At 38.1% G+C, this 24,874-nt stretch overlaps 1 protein-coding gene across 1 annotated transcript in view; it reads left to right on the top strand.

Moving 5' to 3' along the window:
- Nucleotides 1-1,617: 1,617 nt before the first annotated feature.
- Nucleotides 1,618-24,874, top strand: part of COPB2 (COPI coat complex subunit beta 2) — a 29,548-nt gene continuing 6,291 nt past the window's right edge. Inside the window, exons 1-13 of the mRNA XM_034995777.1 lie at nt 1,618-1,726; nt 8,564-8,701; nt 12,364-12,450; nt 12,831-12,957; nt 13,828-13,976; nt 16,244-16,390; nt 17,245-17,344; nt 17,978-18,120; nt 18,365-18,564; nt 20,283-20,393; nt 22,290-22,378; nt 22,463-22,569; nt 23,682-23,825. Coding sequence (XP_034851668.1) covers nt 1,724-1,726; nt 8,564-8,701; nt 12,364-12,450; nt 12,831-12,957; nt 13,828-13,976; nt 16,244-16,390; nt 17,245-17,344; nt 17,978-18,120; nt 18,365-18,564; nt 20,283-20,393; nt 22,290-22,378; nt 22,463-22,569; nt 23,682-23,825 — 1,545 coding nt within the window. The 5' untranslated portion in view covers nt 1,618-1,723. The remainder of the gene's footprint in view (nt 1,727-8,563; nt 8,702-12,363; nt 12,451-12,830; nt 12,958-13,827; nt 13,977-16,243; nt 16,391-17,244; nt 17,345-17,977; nt 18,121-18,364; nt 18,565-20,282; nt 20,394-22,289; nt 22,379-22,462; nt 22,570-23,681; nt 23,826-24,874) is intronic.

Here is a 24,874-nt window from a genome sequence, read left to right as displayed (position 1 = left end):
CTTGGCAATGTGCCAAGTCTGAAGATACTTTCTCAACTGCAAGAGTATCCAGGAAACAGAAATATTGGCAGCTCCACTATTCAAGTAAATTAGATATAGCTTGCATTTGTAAAATTTTCTACTAACTCTTGTGACCCTCAATCACTCCACAGAGTAAGCAAAGTATTCAATTATTAGTCTCAACTTACATTTCATAATATAAAACTCCTGGCATTAAAATCCAGTTCCAGACCCACTCTTCTACTATTAAATATCACAGAATAGTAGAAATGGAAAGATCTTTAGAAATTATTCAACCTAATTTTTTTTTTTTTTTTAAGATTTTATTTGACAGAGAGAGAGCAGAGCGGGAACAAAAGGGAAAAGCAGGCTTTCCGCTGAGCAGAGAGCCCACGGCCGGGCTGGATCCCAGCACCCTGGGATCATGACCTGAGCCACCCGGCGCCCCAACCTAATTTTTTTTTAATATGAGGAACTCTGAGGCCCATAAAGAGATCGCATTAGCAGCAAAGCTCCCACTAAAAGCCAAATTACCTGATGCAGAGTCCATGTCTCCCTCCGAATATCACTTTCTACACACATAGACCCAATTTTAGCTTTTCTGAAAATACAGAGGTCTAAAAAAGCCAAGGCTTCTCTCAAGCCAGAGGTACTGGTTCATATGTAACAACTTTTATTTGGCCCACGGGGTTTAAAGCAAAATAAAATAAAAGCAGGAGTGTAGGAGGATGGTGGCAGGCAAATGCTCTTGCAGCTTTTTTCAACCCCTGTGGCTCAGGTCCTCATTCCGGAGCTCAACTACCTTAACGAAGAGGTAGGTACTCTGATGTAGTAGAAAGAGCACGGGACTTTGAGGACGTAGGAATCTGAGATGAAATCCGGTCTCCAGCACTTACTACGCGGCCTTGGCCAAAGCACTTCTTTGAGCCTTAGTTTTCTCATTAGTAAAATGGAGATAATTCAGACTTGATGTGAGGATTTGAGAGGAAAGTACTCCTGGCACACAGCCGAAGATCGATAAATATTTGCTAAATAAATGAGTAACACTGGATGCTCGGTAAAGAGCGATCATGCGTGGTGGGTAGTCCCCATCTCCTGGGGGCTCCAGACTGAAGGCTCCTGGGCTCCTTCCAACCTCACAGGCCTGCAGCTCGGCCCCGAGTCAGGCCATCTCTTCCCAGCCTCACTCGGCGCTTGGTCCAGGGCTCGCAGAGAACTCGCTGGGTCTCGTTCTCTAGCCTTGAGGCCTTGGAGCCTTGCTTCCCTCTCTCCCCACCCCTCCCCTCAGAGTCGGAAGGAAGCCAAAGGCGCTCCTCAAGCCACAACTCCACGGAGGGGGAGCTCCCCCTGCCGTTAGCGTCCAAGGGGACTAAGCATTTCGTTTTTCTTATTTTTTTCTTTGTTTTCTAGCCCTCGTCTTCTTTCAGGAGCCCGAGGTCATTTCGCTCGGCGGTAAAGACCACACCCCACCTTCTCAAGCGGCCCCGGGTCGGCTAGGGACAGTTTAGGAGGCCGCGTTGCCTGGGAAACCGGAGAAGGCGTTGGAAGACGTCAGCCCTGCGTCGCGTTTGCGCAGGCGCTAGGACCCTGGCCTCCACTATCGCGAGAATTGCCTCCCGGAAGTTCCACGTCAGTCAGTCGGCTGGTCAGCGGGTCGGTGGGTCTCTGAGGGACTGCGTCGTCGGTGGCAAGTGAGGGCTCCCGGGCTCGGACCAACGGAGCGATGGTAGGTCCAGACCCTGCAGGAAGGAGCGGGGCCTCGTTGTCTGAGGCCAATTCTTGGGCTTCTGGACTGGGGGCTGCGGTAAGCAGCGGCCTGCGGTGCCGCTGCGGTAAGCAGCGGCCTGCGGTGCCGCTGCGGCCGCCGCCTCAGGCCTTGTGGGGTCCCGGTCCAGTTTGAGTTCTGTGATCGACAAGATCTCAGGTCTCTTAATTATTCTGCCTCCTGTGACCAGTGATCTGTTCTGGTCTGGAATCTGCTGTGCTCTCAGTAATGGACATTTTATAATGAAATATCCTTCATTCTTTAATGTGTTTAAAATTTTTTGTGTAAGATACAAAACGTGAATTTATTTATTCACTTTACCATAGAGTATTTATGTGCCCATGCACTTTGCTAAACATTAGCCTCCTAATTCTTATAGCAGCTGGGAGAATGAGTTATAAATAATGTTTATGGAGTGGTTATGATAGGCCAGGCACTATTCTAACTGCTTAACATTGAATTTAATTCTCATAACGCTAAGATGTAGATAAAAGTATTATTCCTCTTTTACTTATGTCAGACCTCAGAGAAGTTAAGTAAACTTGTCCAGTATTGAATATTTGAAATGAGTGGTGGAACAAAAATTTGAATTCAGCATAATTCTCTAGACCTTGATTATACCATCTGTCCTTAAATCCCCATATCCAAATATATAAGATGCTGTGGATATAGAGACATGAATAAGCAATGACTCCGCCCTAAAGAGCATCTACTCTATAAAGCAAAAAGAGATGTTTATACAAATATTAAAATTAGCCTCTTTAAGATCCCTTAGGAAAGGATAGTTCTGGCTAGGGTAATCCTAAAGATTATATTGGTGGCAGTTTAAGCTGAGTCTTAAATGCATCCAGCTTTTGGAAAATGGAGGGAGACATTTAGAATTAAGGGTACAGTATAAATATCTTTGTATTTCAGAATATCTACTTCATTCAGAGTAGTCACTTAAATGTTGGGAGAAATACAGCAAAAGATCTCGGCTGTGTTTTTTAAACTGGAATTTGTGAATTGGGGGTATTTGGAGGTATACTAGGGTTGCTTAGTCCCCCAGCCCACCTTTCCAGAGCATCACTTTTACTCAGTAATCATTAAACATCCATATGGTAAAATATACACAATTTATAAGTGATGAATTTCCTCATTTGCTAGAGGAAAAGTATGAGATGTGCTGGCCTACGTGAAAGCCCTGATTGTGGTTTCTGGCACACAAAAGACACTTCATGTTTGTTCACTCTAAATTAGAGACCAGTGGAAGGAGTTGAAATTTGTCATGCTAATTAATGAGGCAAAATTAAGAAAAGGATGAAGTAAAAGGTCCTGCTTCCCTGAATGGCCAAGGAATGTGAGGGTGGTGGTTTGAAAGTAGAAAGTTTGAGATGGAGAGGAGGGCATGGCAGTGGAAACACTTTTTTGGTGATTGTAGAGAAGAGCCAAAGAACTCTGATCTTTTCAAATAAAGAGATATAGGTTATTGCTAAAAGCGGAGGAGGCATGTATAGAAGTAGTAACAAGGTTGGAAGTAGTAGATGAATAAAAGCCTTGTGAGGTGTTTGCTATGTCTCAGGAAATTATCTCTGCTGAAATTATCTACTGATCTTCGTTTTGTGTTGAAAAGTAACCTTAAATTTCTCTTCCATTCATGATCATCGTGGAAGATCACAAAAATAAAGATTCAGTGGTAACTTGCCAAGTAAACTTTTAGGTTGTGTTTAAAACCTGTTGAAGCGGGGCGCCTGGGTGGCTCAGTCGTTAAGCGTCTGCCTTTGGCTCAGGTCATGATCCCAGAGTCCTGGGATCGAGCCCCGCATCGGGGTCCCTGCTCCGCGGGAAGCCTGCTTCTCCCTCTCCCATTTCCCCTGCTTGTATTCCCTCTCTCGCTGTGTCTCTCTCTGTCAAATAAATAAATAAAATCTTTAAAAAATAAAAATAAATAAAAATAAATAAAACCTGTTGAAGGGGAAACATACATTTTTTTAAAAGATTTTATTTATTTGACAGAGAGCGCACAAGCAGGGGGAGCAGCAGGCAGAGGGAGAAGCAGGCTCCCCGCTGAGCAGTTTGCCCAACACGGGACTCGATCCCAGGACCCTGAGGTCATGACCCGAGCCTAAGGCAGACTCTTAACCGACTGAGCCACCCAGGCGCCCAGGGAAACATATTTTAAATCAGTCTTCCCTGATCTGTGGCCAAGAGAGAATTAAGACTACTGACTTAGGCATCATTGTTTATAATGAATTCTTTTCTCTTAGAATGGTATCCTTGGGAGAATTGAGAAAATACTTATTCACATCATTTTCTTGTCTGTTCAGATGAATCTAGATTGAAAAAAAGCAAGTTTAAACTCTTAGCATTTTCTGACTTGAGAGTATTTTAATTTTTATTTAAAATTGTTCTAATTAAGTTAGAATTAGGTTCTTGTATTAGATTACTGAGTAACTCACTAGTTAGGTTCCCAATTAAGTTACATTAGGTTCTGGTAACTGAAATCCATTAAAATGCTATAAACATTCCTGTTTGTCTCCAAAGGCCTTCATGGACATGGATATAACCCATATTGATCACACATCACATTCACCTACCATTTACTAGTATTATTGCCAAAATACTTTTCTCCAAAGAAATCAATTTTTTTTTTAAAGATTTTTATTTATTTATTCATGAGAGAGAGAGAGTGGCAGAGGGAGGAGCAGGCTCCCAAGGAGCAGGGAGCCCGATGCGGGACTCGATCCCAGGACCCTGAGATCATGACCTGAGCCGAAGGCAGACGCTTAACCATCTGAGCCACCCAGGCGCCCAGAAATCAATTTTTTTATTGAGGTATAATTGACATAATGTTATATTAATTTCATGTGTACAACATAATGATTTAGTATTTGTATATATTGTGAAATGATCACAAGAGTAAGTAGTTAAGATCTATCACCATATGTGGTTACAGTATTTTTCTTCTTATGATAACTTTTAAGATCTACTCTTAGCAACTTTCAAATATGTGTCACAGTATTATTAACTATATATTATATCCCCATGACTTAATTATTTTATTACTGGAAGTTTGTACTCTTTCACCTCCTTCATCCATTTTGCCTCCCCACCCCCTGCTTCTGGCAACCACCAGTCTGTTCTCTACATGTATGAGCTTGAGCTGTTTTGTTTTAAGATTATACATATAAGTGAGAGGGCACCTGGGTGGCTCAGTCGTTAAGTGTCTGCCTTCGGCTCAGGTCATGATCCCAGGGTCCTGGGATCGAGCCCTGCATTGAGCTCCCTGCTCCGAGGAAAGCCTGCTTCTCCCTCTCCCACTCCCCCTGCTTGTGTTCCCTCTTTCGCTGTGTCTCTGTCAAATAAAAAAATAAAATCTTTAAAAAAAAAAAAAGATTATACATATAAGTGAGGTCATTTGGTATTTGTCTTTCTCCAAGTTATTTCACTAGCATAATACCCTCAAGTACTATCCATGTTGTCACAAATAGCAAGGTTTCATTCTTTTTTATGTCTGAATAATATTCTTGTGTGTGTGTGTGAGAGATAATATATTTGTGATCTTCCATGATGATCATGAATGGAATAGAAATTTAAGGTTACTTTTCAACACAAAATGAAGACCACTAGATAATTTCAGCAGAGATAATTTCCTGAGACAAAGCAAACACCTCACGAGGCTTTTATTCATCTACTTCCAGTGTATATATAATAATATGTATGCAAATAATATGTATTATTACATATATGCATAAAATATATACATATATACAATGAAATATTATGTATAATATGTATAATATACATTTTCTTTATTCATTTATCAGTGGACACTTAGGTTGTTTTGATGTCTTGGCTATTGTAACTATTGGTGCAGTGAACATGGGGGTGCACATATCTTTTCAAGTTGATGCTTTCGTTTTTTGGATAAATACCCACAAGTGGAATTGCTAGATCATATAGCCTGTTCTGTTTTTAATTTTGAGGGGAACCTCCATGCTGTTTTCCACAGTGGCTGCACAGATTTACATTCCAAACGATAGTGCATAGGGGTTTGCTTTTCTCCATGTCCTCACTGACATTTGTTATTTCTTGTCTTTTTGATAAAAGCCATTCTAACAGGTGTAAGGTGATATCTCATTGTAGTTTTGATTTGTGATGATTAGTCACATTGAACATTTTTCATGTACCTATTGGTCATCTGTAGTCTTCTTTGGGAAAACGTCTATTCAGAACCTCTGCCTATTTTTTACTTAATTTTTTTGCTATTAAGTTGTATGGGTTCTTTATATATTTTGAATATTAATCCCTTATCCAGATATATGTTTTGCAGGTATTTTCTCCCATTCAGTATGTTGCCTTCTCATTTTGTTGATAGTTTGCTCTGCAGAAGCTTTTTATATGATGTAGACCCACTTGGTAATTTTTGCTTTTATTGCCTTTGCTTTGGTGTCAAATCCAAAAAAATCATCAAGACCAATATCAAGGAGCTTATCGCCTATGTTTTCCTCTAGGAGTTTTATGGTTTCAGGTTTACATTCAGGTCTTTAATCCATTATGAATTAATTTCTGTAAAATTAACTATGATTTAAGATAATGGTCCAGTTTCATTCTCTCTTCTCTCTCTTTTTTTTTTTTTTTTTTAAGAGAGGGAGGGGGGTGCAGAGAAGGGCAGAGGGAGAGAGAGAATCTTAAGCAGGCTCCACACCCAGTGCAGAGCCCGACATGGGGCTCAGTCTCACAACCCTGAGATCATGACATGAGCTGAAATCAGGACTCAAGACACCCAACCGACTGAGCCACCCAGGCGCCCCCCCTGTTTCATTCATTTGCATATTGTCCATTTTGCCTAACACCATTTATTGAAGAGACCATCCTTTTCCCACTGTATATTCTTGGCTCCTTTTTTGTAGGCTAATTGACCATGTATGCATGGGTTTATTTCTGGGCTCTCTATTCTGTTCCATTGATCTTTGTGTTTTTATGCCAATACCATACTGTTTTGATTGATATTATAGTTTAGGATTACTAAGACTTCATGAATAACGCTTCTTCAGAATATTTTCTGATAGGACACTAATGACATGGGCACAACATTGTGATTTAGTAGATATTTTATATTTACTTACTAGATACTCTGTAAACCAGGGATTCTCAAAGTGTGATCTACAGTCTTCTAGGAGTCCCCCATACTCTTCCAGGAGGTTCACTATATTGATAATTTGCACTGTTGCTGTAAAACTAATAGAAGGTAAAACTGAACTGCTGGTGTAATGTCACCAAATTGAACTAATAGTATATTTATATTCTTCATTACCACACATTTTTTTTTTTTTAAATCCAGTTTCACTTAAGAATGTCATTGATGAAACAAGGAAAAAATATTAGTTTTATTACATCTTGATACTTCAGCATACTTCTTTTAAAGATTCTGTGTAATGACAGGAGAAGTATGCACAAGATACTTCTGTTGCATACTGTTAAATTGCAGGCTTACTTGAAATAGTGACCGACATACTGTGTTTGCTCAGACTTGATTATTTGGTACACATTTTCTAAAAACTGAAATAAGTTAGCTGGTCCCGGGCAGTATTTGTTCCCAATAATAAAATTGGTGCTTTCAAGTGAAAATTAGAATTTTAGAAAACTTCTATCATTGAACTGGGTAAATTCCTAATACTTGAAGATGTATCCATTGAGGTAGATGGTGATATTAATGAATGTGACTTTTTGTTACTATATAATGAAATGTGTCAGAATTTTGGAAGATCTGCATAATTCACTGAACCAAAATTTTCCAAATAACCAATGCATGATATTACAAAAGATGCATGGGTCAGAGATCCATTCAAAATACATAATAGGCCAAGAGATTTTTATGTAACAGTATAAAAAGTTCATTTATGTGGTTTCAGATTTCACATTGCAACTAACCTTTAGGTAACTACCACTTGTCAAGTCTGGGTCTGTATGAAAGAAGAATATTCACAACTATTTAAAAAAAGTTACTAGAGCGCCTGGGTGGTTAAGCGTCTGCCTTCAGCTCAGGTCATAATACCAGAGTCCTGGGATCAAGTTCCACATCGGGCTCCTTGCTCAGCAGGGAGCCTGCTTCTCCTTCTGCCTACTCCTCCCCTGCTTGTGCGTTCTCTCTCTCTCTGACAAATTAAAAAAAAAAAATCTTTAAAAAAATAAAATATTTCTCTTTCCAACGACATATCTTTGTGAGGCCGTTTTTTTCCCCATATACATCAACCAGAACAACATATCACAACATATCGAAGGCCAAAGCAGATATGAGAAACCAACTGTCTCTTATTAAGACAGAATGTTAAAGAGTTTGCAAAAATATAAAACATTGCCACTCTTCTCACTAAATTTCCTTTGAAAATATAGTTATTTTTCATAAAAATATGTTAAGTCAACATGTAATGGGCGTATTTTTGTTAATTGAAAATGAATTAATACATAAATATTTTTAAGTTGTTTCAGTTTTAATGTTTCACGTGATAAATATCAATAGATATAACCTACATAAGCAAAAGCTCTTTAGGAAATTTTTTTGAGTGGAAAGGGGTCCTGAGACCAAAAAGTTTGACAACCATTACTGTAAATTTAAAAAATTTAAATACTCTTATGTTAGTATGAGTGAAGAAGTAGGTGCTGGTAGAGTTGAAACTGTGTCTTCAGTTCAGCAGAGTAAAAACTGAATTGTTTTGAAGGCCTGTTAATGCACTGTTTTTAGTTAAGATCTCAAACATGTTTTATTTGGCATAGCAATTTAATGTTTTGAGGATTTTTTATGTTGTTTCTCCTTAGCCCCTGCGACTTGATATAAAGAGAAAGCTAACTGCTCGATCGGATCGAGTTAAGAGTGTGGATTTGCATCCTACAGAGCCATGGATGTTGGCAAGTCTTTACAATGGCAGTGTGTGCGTTTGGAATCATGAAACACAGGTAGGAATTTTTAAGGACTTTTTAGAAACAGTGTGTTAGACTGTGTTTATAATGCAAGAGAAGACATAGAGTCCAGTAGGTATACAGACTGCTTTCTCAAATAAATTAGTACAGAGTATTTTCAGGAAAGAGGAACTAACAGTTATGGGGGTATAGCTTGTGAGAGAAAATGTTTGGGTCTTGTTATATACAATACTTAAATGTTAAATTCTGATATAGGTTAGTATTTTCTTTGAAATGAAGGAAACTGCCACCAATATAAGGTCACTTGCTCTAGATAAAATATTGTATAGTACATAATTTTCTATTCAGTCAGTATTCTTAAGAATTGGATTTTTAATTTTATTTTTTTATTTAATTTTATTTTTTCCCAAATCCCAAATGATATGCAGATAACTTTCAATCAACCATTCAAATTATAGAGTATGTCAGAGAAATATTTGTAGTCAGCTTTTGATTACACATACGAGAATATGCATTATACAGATTATCTGCCTTAAATGCTTGTTTTGCTCTTTTTTTTTTTAAGATTTTTTATTTATTTATCTGAGAGAGAATGAGAGAGAGCATGAGAAGGGGGAGGGTCAGAGGGAGAAGCAGACTCCCTGCTGAGCAGGGAGCCCGACATGGGACTTGATCCTGGGACTCCAGGATTATGACCTGAGCCGAAGGCAGTTGCTTAACCAACTGAGCCACCCAGGCGCCCCATTGCTCTTTTTTATCTAAGTAAATCATTTATCCTTCAAATTGGTTTATCTCATATTTTCCAGTCTTTTTTGGTGGTTCTTAATCTTTTTCCTTCAAAATACAGAACATATAATCAGCACTACCCCATACAGTTTTGTGTCTACTTACACAATCATTATCTTCAACATCCAAGGTTAAGTACTTCATATCCAGACAAAATTCACGTTGAGTAATTTAAGATGGAAAAACAGGCTTGGGGGAACCAAGGTCAGGAATAAACCTAAAAACACCCTTACAGTCTTATGTCCCTATAATGGTACCGAATGACTGCACACTAAACCAGGACCCCATCAGTGACATTTTATAAACATTAACACTTTGTTCTCTGCTTTATGCCAGTGCAGACATTGTCTGACACATAGTAAGTACTCAATAATTATTTTTTGAGCTAATGAATAATATTCCATTTATCACTATTTCACTATCAGGATTTCTAACCTCTGCAATTTCAAATCTTGATCTTGTGAATCCATTTGTCTTAATGCAGATAGTATGCATGCTAAATGCTTTTTTTGATCTACTTCCGCTTTCACAGGTTTAATATCTTTGTGATTTTATGCTTATCAGATATGTTGGTGCCTCCGCCAACCCCCACCACACATCCTAATTCTTCCTAGGGATCCCTTCTGTCAACTGCATTTAGCCATTTCTCAGCTCTGTCATTTCACTGAAGTATGTTCTAAATCCCAGCTGTATTTCCCTTACCTTTCTCTGGGTTTTACTGTACCGTAACTCTATCCAGTTCATCCACTTTGCCTCTGTTTCCCTTTTGTGCTCTTCTGTGACCTCTGGCAGGGCCACCTACTTCCACTTTCAAAATTCATCTTGTTGGTAACTTCTAATTTCCTTCTTTCCTTCAAGAATGGAGGTCCTGGCATGGACAGTGATTATCCTAGTCCATAGTGCATATCTGACAGCCAGACTTATAGTAGATACTGAGTAAGTCTTTGTTCAGTGGTTGATCTATTTTTTTTTTTTTTAAAGATTTTATTTATTTATTTGACAGAGACACAGCGAGAGAGGGAACACAGGCAGGGGGAGTGGGAGAGGGAGAAGCAGTCTTCCTGCTGAGCAGGGAGCCCGATGCGGGGCTCGATCCCAGGACCCTGGGATCATGACCTGAGCCGAAGGCAGACGCTCAACGACTGAGCCACCCAGGCGCCCCGGTTGATCTATTTTTGGTTGTCCCTCTTTTTTTCCCTGTATTTATCACCAAAAGAAGTTACTTGCCACTCATGTATATTAAGAGCAAAATTCTTCAAAGAGGCAGAAAGTTTTTGGAAGTAATTCAAATGTACTTGAATTTCAATTAAGTCTTGGAGGTGGTGAGTGCAGTGGTTAAAAATCAGTATGTTCAGATTTGAAGCCATCCTGCTTAATTAAATGATGTGGGCAAGCCTCTTAACCATGTTAAGGCTCAGTTTACTTACTTAAAATGAAGATGATATTGTTGCCTTCCCTATATCACAGGATTGTCAAAAGGATTAAATCAAACTAGATAATATTGTGAGATTTATAAAGTCCCATACAAGTGTTAGTCATTATTTTCCTAATTTACATTAAGTGTATATTGAGTGTGTAGCATTTCCTCCTCTTTAGATTGTTTAGCTTCTAGAATGTGGAAACTATCTCTCGTGTCATTTTTATCAGCCACAGTACTTAACATGGACCTGAACTGTGACTGTTCTGCAGCTGCTTTATTTGTACTGCTCAGCAGATCCCTGGATTTGTTGGCTCCTTATGAGCTTTCGTGGATTTGTCTGTCATCTTACAGATTGTATGTTGTGTTTGCTCTCAGTGTCTGTATTGTAGTCAACTGGTAGTTGTACAGGTTGGAGCTGATGCCCCCATTTATTGTCTTTGTGTGAAGAATCTGTGAAGTCTGGCTTCAGAAGCCGGAGTAGGCTCAACAGTTCTTATGAACCAGTCTCTATTCTTTTTTTTTTCTCTTAAAACTTTTTTTTTAGTATAGTTGACATACAATATAACATTAGTTTCAGGTGTACTAGTTTCTATCCTTTTTATTTAGTGCACATGGTTCATCAGTAAGATTGTGCTGTTTTTCACTACTCTGGTATAAAAAGAGAGATTGCAAAATGATAGTTTGATTCTCAGAAATTTAAAAAATAAAGCATCGAAGTGGGAGGACAAAGAGATGCATTTATCCCTGTTCTTTCTAAGACGGTCTTTTAGTTTTCTGCTTTTATCCTGTATATATTATTCCATTTTGAGCAGCTTGACGAGACATTTAAATCACCGTGTTTTCATGCTTCACTAAAGAGAGGTAAATAGCATTTATATGGAAACATATTGCTAAAGTGTTCAAAGGAATTGTATCTTGTTTATGAGTTTATTTTGTGAGTTGATAGGTTTAATTTTAAAAAGAAAAAACTAAGAGCCAGTTCATTCAACAAATAGTTATTACACACTGGTTGTTTGCCAGCCACTGTTCTAGGCTCTGGGAATACAGTGTGAACAAGATTCTTGCCCTTGGGGAGCTTAGTAGGAAAGATTGACATTAAACACATAATTATGAAAGTGCTATGTTATGAAAGGGGAGTATAAGGTTCTGTGTGGGTTTTCAGGCAGAGGGAACAGGAGGAGCAAAGGTAAGGCTGGGAGTAGCCAAAGATGAGACTAGGGAGATAGGAAGGGCAGGCTGGAGCACAGAGGATCTGAAATTCCATCTTGTGGACATTTGCTTTCTTTTATCCTTTGTAAGTATTTTAATTTTGAAACTGTTAAAGAAAAGATGGTCTGTTTTTTTCATTTGATTGTTGAGCTTTTGTGTTTTAGCCTGAGAATATTTTTAAATTAAGAGTGATCTAAATAATTGGATGTTTTAAATGTAACACAGTAGTTTTTTCAGTTATTTTCTCATAACTCAAAGTGTATATTCTTATTAAATTTTAAAGACATTGGTGAAAACATTTGAAGTGTGTGATCTTCCTGTTCGAGCTGCAAAGTTTGTTGCAAGAAAGAATTGGGTTGTGACAGGAGCGGTAAGTAATTCTATGAATTTCTAATCCCTTCAATTTCTTAACTGGTCAGTGATTATGTGAATGATTTTGATTCTTGATTTGTTCATTAGTGTAATGTTTTGAAGCATGGACTTTATACCTTGAGCCTATAGTACACTTCTTTTTTTAAGATTTATTTATTTTTAGAGAAAGTGAGGGGCAAGGCAGAGGGAGAGGTAGAGGCATACTCCCTGCTGAGTGCAGAGGCCCATGTGGGGCTCCATACCAGGACCCTGAGGTCACCGCCTGAGCTGAAATCAAAAGTTGGACACCTGACTGACTGAGCCACCCAGGCGCCCCTACACTATTTTGCACAGTTTACTTTATAGCAACAGTGCTGATTTCTGAATTTCCATTTCTAGGATGACATGCAGATTAGAGTGTTCAATTACAATACTCTGGAGAGAGTTCATATGTTTGAAGCACATTCAGACTACATTCGCTGTATTGCTGTTCATCCAACCCAGCCTTTTATTCTGACTAGCAGCGGTAAGAGATGACTCCTTTTGGTCACGTGCATCCCTTTGAGTAATTCATTTTCATTCAGTGGGACTTGCAGTTCTTTCTCTGCTGTTACATGTAGGATTCTAATTCCAAGCAGCCTTTAAACTACGTACATCCATTATCGTGCTATCAATGCTGCTTGCTTTCGTATTTAATGAAATATCAACTGTACTTGGGATTTGTATAGCAGTTGTGCTCCGGTTCCTGCCAGGGAAGGCCTGAAGGTCTAGATGATTAAACATCTGCTGAACAGAAAGCTAATTTGCATGCTGGTGGGTGAGTTTTTGCCAGATTGCTGCATACCCTTGTCAGTTTTATCTTTACATTCAGGCTAGTTTGCTCCTTGGTATTATATCTAAAACAGTGGACTTTTGCTTTTGGAGGGTAATTAAAACAAGTTGCACTAATTTGGTAATAGCTCTTTGAAACATTTTTAAGTTAAAATTGAGAAGTAATTCAAAGCTTTTTTTTTTTTTTTTACCATTTTGATAAGAGGAATGCTTATTCCCTAGTCACTGCCATCATTATTCAGTCATACTTAGATTCTAATCAAACTTGTGTTACTCTTCTGTAATTCTGTAAAGCCCACTGAGTCTTTTTTAAAATTTTTCATGAAATTTTTGTATTTGCTAGTAGTAATTTTTCTATTTTATCTCCACTCTTCTGTAGAGAGTTAAGTTTATTCTTAGGATAAATAAGGATTTTGAAAATCTGTTCAGTTCTGATTCTATTTCTTTAAGTCATGGAATGTATGATTTCTCTCAGATTTGCTGCCTTTAGGCACAAAGACTGCATCTTAGTTCTGAATGAAAGAAATATAAATGACAACTAACTTGAGACTTTCTTTTCACCTAGATGACATGCTTATTAAGCTCTGGGACTGGGATAAAAAATGGTCCTGCTCACAAGTGTTTGAAGGCCACACCCATTATGTTATGCAGATTGTGATCAATCCTAAAGATAACAATCAGTTTGCCAGTGCATCTTTGGACAGGACCATCAAGGTAGGGTGTCTACTATTTGTATCTGTTTTAATGGTGAAGTATAGTTGTTTTAGATATTTTACTACTGGCTGCCCAGAAAGTTATTCTTGCTTAGAAGTTTCTCTTAGAAGCTCATATTGAAATCAAAATAGGACTTCTCACTTTGTTAGCCAATGTATAGTACATCATTAGATTTTGATGTAGTGTTCAACGATTCATTAGTTGCGTATAACACCCAGTGCTCATCATGACACGTGCCCTCCTTAATACCCATCACTTGGTTACCCCATCCCCCCACTCCCCTCCCTTCTGTAACCCTCAGTTTCCCGGAGTCCAGAGTCTCTCATGGTTTGTCTCCCTCTCTGATTTTTTTCCCATTCAGTTTTCCCTCCCTTCCCCTGTGGTCCTCCGTGCTATTCCTTATGTTCCAGATATGAGTGAAACCAAGGACTTCTCACTTTGGTCCAAAGGGACATACTCTGTTTAGAAAAATATTGTGGCAACTTGATGCTCTTAATGGGAGGAGTGTTTTTCCATGTCAAAGCAATATATTATAAGACTTTTAAACTACTGTAAACCCAGAATAAGAAAGATGCCAGTATGTCCTCTTACTTCTGTTTCCTCTCCTTTTTGTGTATTTCCTCTATTTCCTATTTCCTTTCAGTGTATTCATTGTTGACATCTGCTGATTATTAATGATTTACATTAAAATTTCCTCTACCTCCATTCTCTTTTCCTTACTGCATTTCTTTGTACTGCTGCTAGGTATCTTTCTAAAACATGGATTTCACCTTTCTTTTCCCAATCTAAGGATAAAGTTCCACTACCTTACTGTTAAATATGAGGGTTTCCAAGACTAGTCACAGCTAATATTATGAGATATCTCCTATAACCCTGGTCTATCCACCATTCTCTAGAGATGCCATGAATGCTCATAAAACCTCATTCAACTGTTAACTCTGCTTGCAATACTGTTTATTCTCCCTTTTTACTTTTTTCCCTCTGGAGAACTACTCACCTTTCAAGGCTTATTAGCACAATTACTTACTCTGAGAGGCTCTCTTCAGACATCCATTTCACCTCTAGACAGAGCCAGTCATGCTCATCCCATTCCTTCCATTCCTATGTGTCTCTATTCCCTTCGTTTTGAATGATAACTGATGTGTCTCCAGAAATGTTTTATCTCCCAAAATGTTGATGTTTGGGGCAGAAACTGGGTGTCACCCCCCACTTCCTCAAACAAATACTCGGTAGCAAGCAATACAATACCTTGCTTGTACTAAACACTTAATACATGTTGCGTGAGTGTAGTCATACTCCCTTTTCCATTACAATACTTAAAATGTCTCTGTATACATAGATTTAAAATGGTATATTGCATTAACGTTTGCTTACGTGTGTATGCTTACATCTTATAACATTCTTTTAATTAATATAAAATGTTATATGTTATTTGTCTGATAATTTAGTATTAAATGATATCTGTCTAAATCTGTTAGGGTTTTGACCGTACTTTTTTTCCATTTTGCTGGATTGTCCTTGCTTTTGACATAGGTTGGAAACTTTGAAATTAGTTTCCAACTTTCTTCACTAAAAGGTGTATCTTGAGACCATAAATTGTCTTATCTTTGGCTCTAGTAAAGTTTGTTGTATATAGTAGGTATTTACTGAAGTATTTACATTTGTTTATGCATCTTTATACTTCCCAGAGGGCCTCCTATGTAGGAGGTGCTCAATAATTATTTGTAAAGTTAAAGCTCAATACTAGTGCTGTGGTAATGTTTGACTGCTTTTCCATACTTTACATTTTTTAGTTACGTGGTCATTTTCTCTTTTTAATATACCTTACTAAACCCACTTTCATTATCTTTATATTAAAATTCTCATAAAATCATTTCTTACCCCTAAAGTATTGTTCTTTAGACTATAGCCTGTGGATCACTGGGGTGTCTATTAAAAATCTCTTTAAAAATTTTAAATATAAATTTTTTTAATTTTTTTATTTTTTATTCTTTTAAAAATAAAAATGTTAAAAATTTAAAAATAAAGAGAAATCTCTAGGGATAAAGCCTGGAAATTGGCATTTTCAGAGAACACCATAGTTATTCTGCCCCCTGGAAAGTCAAGTAAAGTGAGAAAGAACAGAAATAAATGGGTGAAAAAAAAAATGTACATTCTTTAGTTTTCCTCTCCTGGGCTTTGGCACTTTATATGTCAGAAGTGTGGTGGAGCTGCCTTCTGAAAAGCAAGGCGCCTTACTGATGGGCAGATGCTGTTGCTCTCTAAAGGTGTGGCAGTTGGGTTCTTCCTCACCAAACTTCACTCTGGAGGGACATGAGAAAGGCGTGAATTGCATCGATTACTACAGTGGTGGCGACAAACCATACCTCATTTCAGGTGCAGATGACCGTCTTGTTAAAATATGGGACTATCAGGTACAGTTTTTTCATAATGTTACTTTGTCATATGTTAGACATGGATTTCACTGTTTCTTACAGGACAGTTAAAACTTGGGTTATTGAACTCTGTTCAAAGCATAGTAACTTAAGGCTTCAGTATTTGCCTCTAAATAGTAGTCCCAGAGTTCTCCATAAAAATGAAAACAAATGCTTATCAAGATTTTAAAATAAAACGCCATTATGTTTATTTTTCACTCAATAGTAGAAATTAGAAATTTAAACATTTTGACTAAAATGAAGTATTATACCCTCTAGTATTCTCACTGGTAGACTTCTGTCTATATTTGAAAACTAGCAGATAAATGAATAATATCATGACACAGCCATGGTACAGACATTTTGGCACATAGGTTTTGTAAACCTAGTTATGACTTCTTGTTACTATGCTTTTTCTCTCTCAGAGACAGATTGAGTTTCTGTTTTCTGTTTCTCACATCAGAATTTCCATAAACAGTTAATAAAATGAGGCCTAGAAAACCAGTGTTACTTAGAGGCTTATTCAAATTTGTGTTTAAGTACAGAATAAAATTTTTAAAGATACTATCTTAGAAGTTTGGGAGAGAAAATATTCATATGAAAACCAGATCTTTTGAGGTGTGTGTGTTTTCTTCTTTAAATGTGATAGTTACAATTACATTTCCCTATATTATTAAAGAATTAGAGAAAATATGCAGTAAGATAATTGTGTTTCAAAAATTTCTGTATCGAAAATTATTTAGTTGCAATAATCACTCTCATTTATAATGTATCTGTGCACTGGAAAAATTAAGGATGAGTTACTTGTTTTTCACTAAAAAAAAATATATGTATTTTCTGTGTCTTGATTACAGAATAAAACATGTGTACAGACACTGGAGGGACATGCCCAAAATGTGTCTTGTGCCAGTTTTCATCCTGAGTTGCCAATCATCATCACAGGTTCAGAAGATGGTAAGTTCGAAATGTATGTTTATTCCTGTGCTTGTAATTACTAAGTGGATATTTAAGCCAGGTAGTGCCCTCCATTGTAATTGGAGGTTTCTGAGAATTTTGCTCTTTTTATTAGAGTAGAATACTTGAGCTGTAAGAGAGCGAAGGGGCATTGTTATCTTCATCATCATCATCATCCTAATGTGTTTTGACTATTAAATAAGAGGACACCCAGAAGTCCTAGAGAAAAACTGTGAAAAAGCCTGTCGGTGCTTTGGAGTCTAAAAACCTGGGGTCATATTCAGGTGCTTCCACTTCATGCATATGTGGTTTAGGCAGATTATGAAATGGGAACAGACATATATCCACCTCATAGGATTATAGTGAAAAGAAAAGATCGTGTGTAAAGCATCTGCAGGTACCTAGTAGGTGCTGTGCTGAGGAAATTCATTATTTTACATGGAAAATCACATTTCTTAGTTTCTTATAGTTTTCTATTAATTTATTTATGTTGCTTTATAAAATCACCTATAGATCAAAAAGTTAAGCTGCCAGGAAGCTAATAAAAAAAGACTTCCCTATGGCCGGTTCACCTGACACAGTTCATTGTTAGATGTTCAAATTAAAAGGGAGTGTTCACATTGTTCTTTTTAGGAACCGTGCGTATTTGGCATTCAAGCACGTACCGCCTTGAGAGCACGTTGAATTATGGAATGGAGAGGGTGTGGTGTGTGGCCAGTCTGAGAGGGTCCAACAATGTCGCTTTGGGCTACGACGAAGGGAGCATCATTGTTAAGGTAATCTCTAATTATACTCTCTGAATAAATGAACATAGTGGAAGCAGTTTTCCTTGTATCTTAGTACAGTCATCTTCTAAGTCGCCAATTTTATTACACTGGCTCTTCTTTCATTAAGCACAAGAGATTAAGCACTAGAGATTTAAAGTGGAAGAAAGGAGCCTTCTGTTAAATGAAAATAGAAAATGTTTATTTTGCGGTTTTGTTTTCTTTTATTGCTAAAAGCCATTTGTCATTCTTCCAGCTTGGTCGGGAGGAACCTGCCATGTCCATGGATGCCAATGGAAAGATAATTTGGGCCAAGCATTCAGAAGTCCAGCAAGCCAACCTGAAAGCAATGGGAGATGCTGAAATTAAAGATGGAGAAAGACTGCCACTAGCCGTCAAGGATATGGGCAGTTGTGAAATATACCCCCAGACTATTCAGCACAATCCTAACGGGCGGTAAGCCAACGCCAGAATCTCTCCTGAGCTTCTTTGTATGTTAGAGCAGGGTTTGCATATCCACAGTGTATACCACTTTTATTCTGTGGTGGGCTTCCCTCATGAGCTTTTGCCCTGGAATCCTCAACACAGCTGCAGGCAGCATGCCAGTTGATCGAGTTGGCATGCAAGGTGAAAGCATATTTGCCTTTCTGGTTTTGTCCCACCACACAATTTTGAACAGTTAAATAGTTTTGTATTTATTCATTTTAAATGTACTGGGTTTGTGTTCTCCTTTGAGGGCAGGTATCATATCTTACCCTGAGACTCAGTAGGTGCTCTAAATACTTGCTAACTTAAGACGAAAAGGTGACTCTGAAGTAAGTAAATGTCCTTTGAAAAAACTGGGAGATTGGTAATAATTCTGCTTCTTATTTGTAATTTGAACCATCATTTTTGTTTCTTAAGATTTAGAAAGCACCAAACATCTTGAGTTTCAAGCATGAGTTTAAACCCGTGCACCTTTAAAAGTTACTTTACAGTAGATGTGGGCATCTTATTAATTCTGTGCTGAGTATTGAAAAAGACAGGCTGTGTAAACCAAATGTACTATTTGTTCAGTAAATGATATCCATAGTTACTTGTAATATAATTTTCTTAGGAAGATTAAGAATGCATTATATATTTTTTCACTTAATGTCATAAAACATATTTTTTGCTGCAAGTTTTGCATTTTACCATTGGCAATCTAATAGCAGCCAATACAATATATAAAAAATTAAAAGATTTTAATTATTTATCAGAGAGAGAGAGCACAAGCAGGGGGAGAGGCAGGCAGAGGGAGAGGGAGAAGCAGGCTCCCCACTGAGCAGGGAGCCCAATGCAGGACCCCAGGACCCTGGATCATGACCTGAGCCGAAGGCAGACACTTAACTGACTGAGCCACCAGGCACCCCAAAGCAGCACCCTCTTATGGTGTAAATGTAATGAGCAAAGTGCTAGGCATCTTGGTGCTCAACAAATACCAGTCAAGGGGTGCCTGGGTGGCACAGTCAGTTAAGTGTCTGACTCTTGATTTTGACACAGGTCATGATCTCAGGGTTATGAGCCTGAGCCCCACATCGGGCTCCATGCTAGGTGTGGAGTCTGCTTAAGATTCTCTCTCTGCCCCTCCCCCTTAAAAATTAGTTGGATTATTAGAATCTTTTTTTTTTTTTTTTTTTTTTTTAGATTTTTTATTTATTTTCTGACAGAGAGACACAGTGAGAGAGGGAACACAAGCAGGGGGAGTGGGAGAGGGAGAAGCAGGCTTCCCACGGAGCCAGGAGTCTGATGCGGGGCTTGTTCCCAGGACCTGAGATCATGACCTGAGCCAAAGGCAGATGCTTAATGACTGAGCCACCCAGGTGCCCCTGGATTATTAGAATCTTGGCCCCTGTGCATCTCCAGCCATTCTTATCTTCCTGCCCCAAGTCTCCTTTGTTTATAAGAGAAAGCCACTGCAATAAGATTTTCAGCAAAACCCCATCTTTATGTTTTTGGAATTGTTGGGTAGAATATTTATGTCTTGCTCTGTGTTTGAAGAATTGTGTAACTTTAAAAGATACTAGATTCAATTGTAACAGTCAACTGAAGTAGCATTTGTTATTAGAAGTATTTTATTATGAAGATGAAGCATTATTTCATAACTTCCACATTTCATTGGTCCTACTTCTCTCCCTGGCTTCCATAATTTCCAGGTTTGTTGTGGTGTGTGGTGATGGTGAGTATATCATCTACACAGCAATGGCATTGAGAAACAAGAGCTTTGGGTCTGCTCAGGAGTTTGCATGGGCCCACGATTCTTCAGAGTAAGTTTTGGCTTGTGCTATCCAGCTGGCCCTGATTGCAGATGGGTGATCTATGTGCAGCTGTATGAAACATGTTCCGAAGGCTCAGTGTTGGCTGTGCTTCTTCGTGTTCAAGGACAGTTCTCACCAGCGCTACCTTTGCCCTCTCTGTATTCCGTATTCAGCAAATTCACTCCAGCTCATCTAATAATCCCATTAAACTGGGGGCCCAGCACCCATTTCCTTGCTGGAGCCTGTGGCAGGGCCTGGTGCTTATGGATGGGCTCAAGACAAAGTAGGCTCTCCCTGTGACCTGTGTCCTGAGGTGCTGCCAAGTCCTAAGCCAACTGGGAGAGAGTGCGGTCTGATGTCTTTTTTTTTTTTTTAAGATTTTATTTATTTACTTGAGAGAGAGAGAACATGAGAGGGAAGAGGGTCAGAGGGAGAAGCAGACTCCCTGCTGAGCAGGGAGCCCGATGCGGAACTCAGTCCTGGGACTCCGGGATCATGACCTGAGCCGAAGGCAGTTGCTTAACCAACTGAGCCACCCAGGCACCCGGTCTGATGTCATCTTGATGAGAATTTCATTGAATCTTTTTTAAAACTCATTTTCTGTGATATTACCCAACCCCCATTCTTAAAACAAATTCTGTCTGAATTTAAGAGTATTCATAAAATACTCTCATTAAAAAGAGGAAAAATCATTTAACTCTGAATTATCATACTAGGTGCTAATTCTTTATAATTCTTTATAGTAGGTACTGGTTACCGAGTGGTTCCTTCTTGATTCCTTTTTGGTGCGTGTAATATAAAATATTGGGGCTTTGGTTTTTTGTGACCGCACAAATGAATTACATCTTCATTTTTCTTAGTTTTGTTTCCTCCATATTTTGTACTGCCCCTGCCTTCAATAGTAAGTAACCTGAGCCTCAGTTTTGCATATAAGGTGCATGTTTTTAAATTTTTTAACAAGATATACTGAGAGATAAGAATTTGTTTCGATCTTTTCATAAATTTCCTAAATACATTCATACATGCAGTTCCAAATACTAAAATGTACTTTGATATCTTTTTAAAAAAAAAATTATAGTTCATGGATTGCCTTATCACTCTTAACATACCTCTGTTTTGATAATTTGCTTCTTTTTTTTTTTTTTTAGCTTTATCCAGCTAAGGCCCTATTCAGCATCTTTCCTATCTTGATAGGAATGCTCATCAGATCACCTCCTTAAATACTCTTGATTATCCAGCAACAGCCACAGTCCCTCTTTTCAGGAGGCCTGAATATACACAATGTTCTAAATTGTTGCCAAAAATGGCTGAGCCACATATAAAAGTTTTTATTTTTAAGTCACCTTTATTGAGTTGTAATTTATACAAAATTAAATGCACTATTTTAAATGTACATTTCAGTGAATTTAGGCAAATATATACAATCTGTAACTACTAGCACAGTCAAGACAACATTTCTGTCATCCTCAGAAAATCCCTTTGTTTTCCCTTAACAGTCATTTCCTTGGCTGCAAACACTGATTTGCTTTTTGTCACCATGTGGATTAGATTTGTCTTAGAGTTTAATATAAATGGAGTCCTACAGTATCCACTCTTGTGTCCGGCTTCTTTTGCTCAGCATAATGTTTCTGAGATTCATCCTTATTGTTGCGTGAATCAGTAGTTGGTCCCGTTTTGCAGAGTAGTGTTCCACTGTATGAATATACCATAGTTGATTTAATCACTCACCTTTTGAGGGATGGTGGGTCTTTCTCAGTTTCTAAGATGTTTGTAAACCCTAATAATGTGTGTAATAGTGTAAAACCCATAATTCATTACTCAGATACATTTGAAAATATTTCTAACATTTGATGCAAGTATGGTTTGGTATATAATATGCTATGTTTTCCCTTCCTTTCCCCCCAGATACGCAATTAGAGAGAGCAACAGTGTTGTAAAGATATTTAAGAACTTTAAGGAAAAAAAATCATTTAAACCAGATTTTGGAGCTGAAAGTGAGTGCTATTTATTTATGACACAATTTTAGAAGTTTTGCAGTGGCTCAGAAACATCTCAGCCAAAATCTTTTTTCTTTTTAGGTATTTATGGAGGCTTCTTACTGGGAGTCAGATCTGTAAATGGCTTAGCTTTCTATGACTGGGACAATACAGAACTCATACGCAGAATTGAAATTCAGCCCAAACACGTGAGTTTTCCCTCCATTGTTACTTTTGGAATGTGCACCTTTGTGAGGAGCTCTGGGTCCCTGAGGCAGAGAAATGTCCTTGTACCCAGCTGTCCCGGTTCCACTGTGTTGGACACAATACCATTTACTTCAAGATTGCTTAGAAAATCAGAATTGTAGTATATGAGTGAGGCAGTAGACATTGGGTATTTTGAAAAGCATCAGAAGCTATACAAATGCGAAGTGCTATTCATGTTTTAAATGGTGTTTGACAGAATATAAAAAGTATGCTTTGAAGACAGGAAGTCAGGGAGCTCTTAACTTGGAAAGGCCTAGGAGCTCCCATACCATTCAGAAAGCCTTCTCATACTTTACCAGACGATGGCTGTTTAAACTTCAGGTAAATGTCTCCAGTGACAGAGTTTTCTCCCTTTGGAACTACCTGCTTCTTTGACCGTTTTCATTGTAACAAAATTCTTTGGAGACAAATCCACCTCCCTAGGGTCCTGGTTGTGTCTTTTACAACGTGCAGTCTGAGTGGGCACTAGTGCCCCAATGGGGCAAAAATTGGTTACTGAGGGTGAGGAAAATTCACTCTTTATCTATAAAGCATATCTATATGTATATATACATATATACCATATGTGTATGTATATGTGTTACATATGTATAAGCATATGTACATACGTATATATATATATAGTATCCATAGTATTAAAGTTTTATAGGAGAGGTGAGGAAAAAAATGTCTGAAATGGTTCCTGGGTGGGCGTGATAATGAAAAAAAAAAAGGCTGAAAAACACTTTTCTAGAGCAATAGGGACTAGGCTGCTGCTCCTAAATTACAGCACGTACTGACAGCTTTCCTTCCTGTCTATCTCCCTTGGGTCTTTCCATTTCTAGGCTAAATAGTGAGGCACTGCCCTGTCCACCCTCCAAATACATACATACACATACGTACATATGTGTGTGTGTGTGTGTATCTACATATACACACTATGCGCTACATAAAATTGTTAAATGCATACTTATTATCCTAACATAAGAAGACAAATGTTAGAAACAAAGTGTATGCAGTTTGTCATACCACTCAGAAATCCGACATTGTTTGTGTTTTGTTTGCCATGTTGTAGATTTTCTGGTCTGACTCTGGAGAGCTGGTCTGTATTGCCACTGAGGAGTCATTTTTTATCTTGAAATACCTGTCGGAAAAAGTCTTGGCTGCACAGGAAACACATGAGGGAGTTACTGAAGATGGCATTGAAGATGCCTTTGAGGTAATTGACCAACACAACTTCAGCTTTGTTTTTAAATGATTTGTATTCGTATAACAGAACTTCACTGATTTTAATAAGTTAAGTTTAGGGAAAGTAAACATTTAAGGAATTCCAGTGAAATCTAAAAATTAAAGTCTTGACTGAAAGATCAGAGTTTGAAAGTATGTATGTTTAAAAGAAATTTGTACTTTTGATTTTAGGAAGTCTTTAGATTCATTTTGATATCTTTCAATAAGGAAATTAGAAGGTGTTTGGTCTTCAGACAGTTTACCCAGAGTGATTTACACGCTTTCAGATGGTAAAGTTAAATCATCTATTGTGGAGATGGTCCTGGAAGATTTTATGAAATACCTCCTTTTCCAGTTTCACGTGTGTGAGTTTAGATCACCACTTTTTAGATCACAGCTCTGATGCAGCAGTGAGATTCTGCATTACAGATATACTCAGCCAGGAATCTGTTTTTAAATAGAGAAAGAAGATAGAAATTCCAAGGAAATATTTTCTTTCTTTTTTTATTGTTATGTTAATCACCATACATTACATCTTTAGTTTTTGATGTCGTGTTCCATGATTCATTGTTTGTGCATAACACCCAGTGCTCCATGCAGAACGTGCCCTCTTTAATACCCATCACCAGGCTTACCCATCCTCACACCCTCCTCCCCTCTAGAACCCTCAGTTTGTTTTTCAGAGTCCATCGTCTCTCATGGTTCGTCTCCCCCTCCGATGTCCCCCCCTTCATTTTTCCCCTCCTGCTATCTTCTTTTTTTTTTCTTAACATATATTGAATTATTTGTTTCAGAGGTACAGGTCTGTGATTCAACAGTCTTGCACAATTCACAGCGTTCACCATAGCACATACCCTCCCCAGTGTCTATCACCCAGCCACCCCATCCCTCCCACCCCGCCCCACTCCAGCAGCCCTCAATTTGTTTCCTGAGATTAAGAATTCCTCGTATCAGTGAGGTCATATGATACATGTCTTTCTCTGATTGACTTATTTCACTTAGCATAACACCCTCCAGTTCCATCCACGTCGTTGCAAATGG

The sequence above is a fragment of the Mirounga leonina genome, unplaced genomic scaffold, assembly GCF_011800145.1.
Source record: "Mirounga leonina isolate KUSES-001 unplaced genomic scaffold, KU_Mleo_1.0 Mir_115, whole genome shotgun sequence".
Taxonomy (NCBI): domain Eukaryota; kingdom Metazoa; phylum Chordata; class Mammalia; order Carnivora; family Phocidae; genus Mirounga; species Mirounga leonina.
This window is presented reverse-complemented; position numbering and strand designations above follow the sequence as displayed.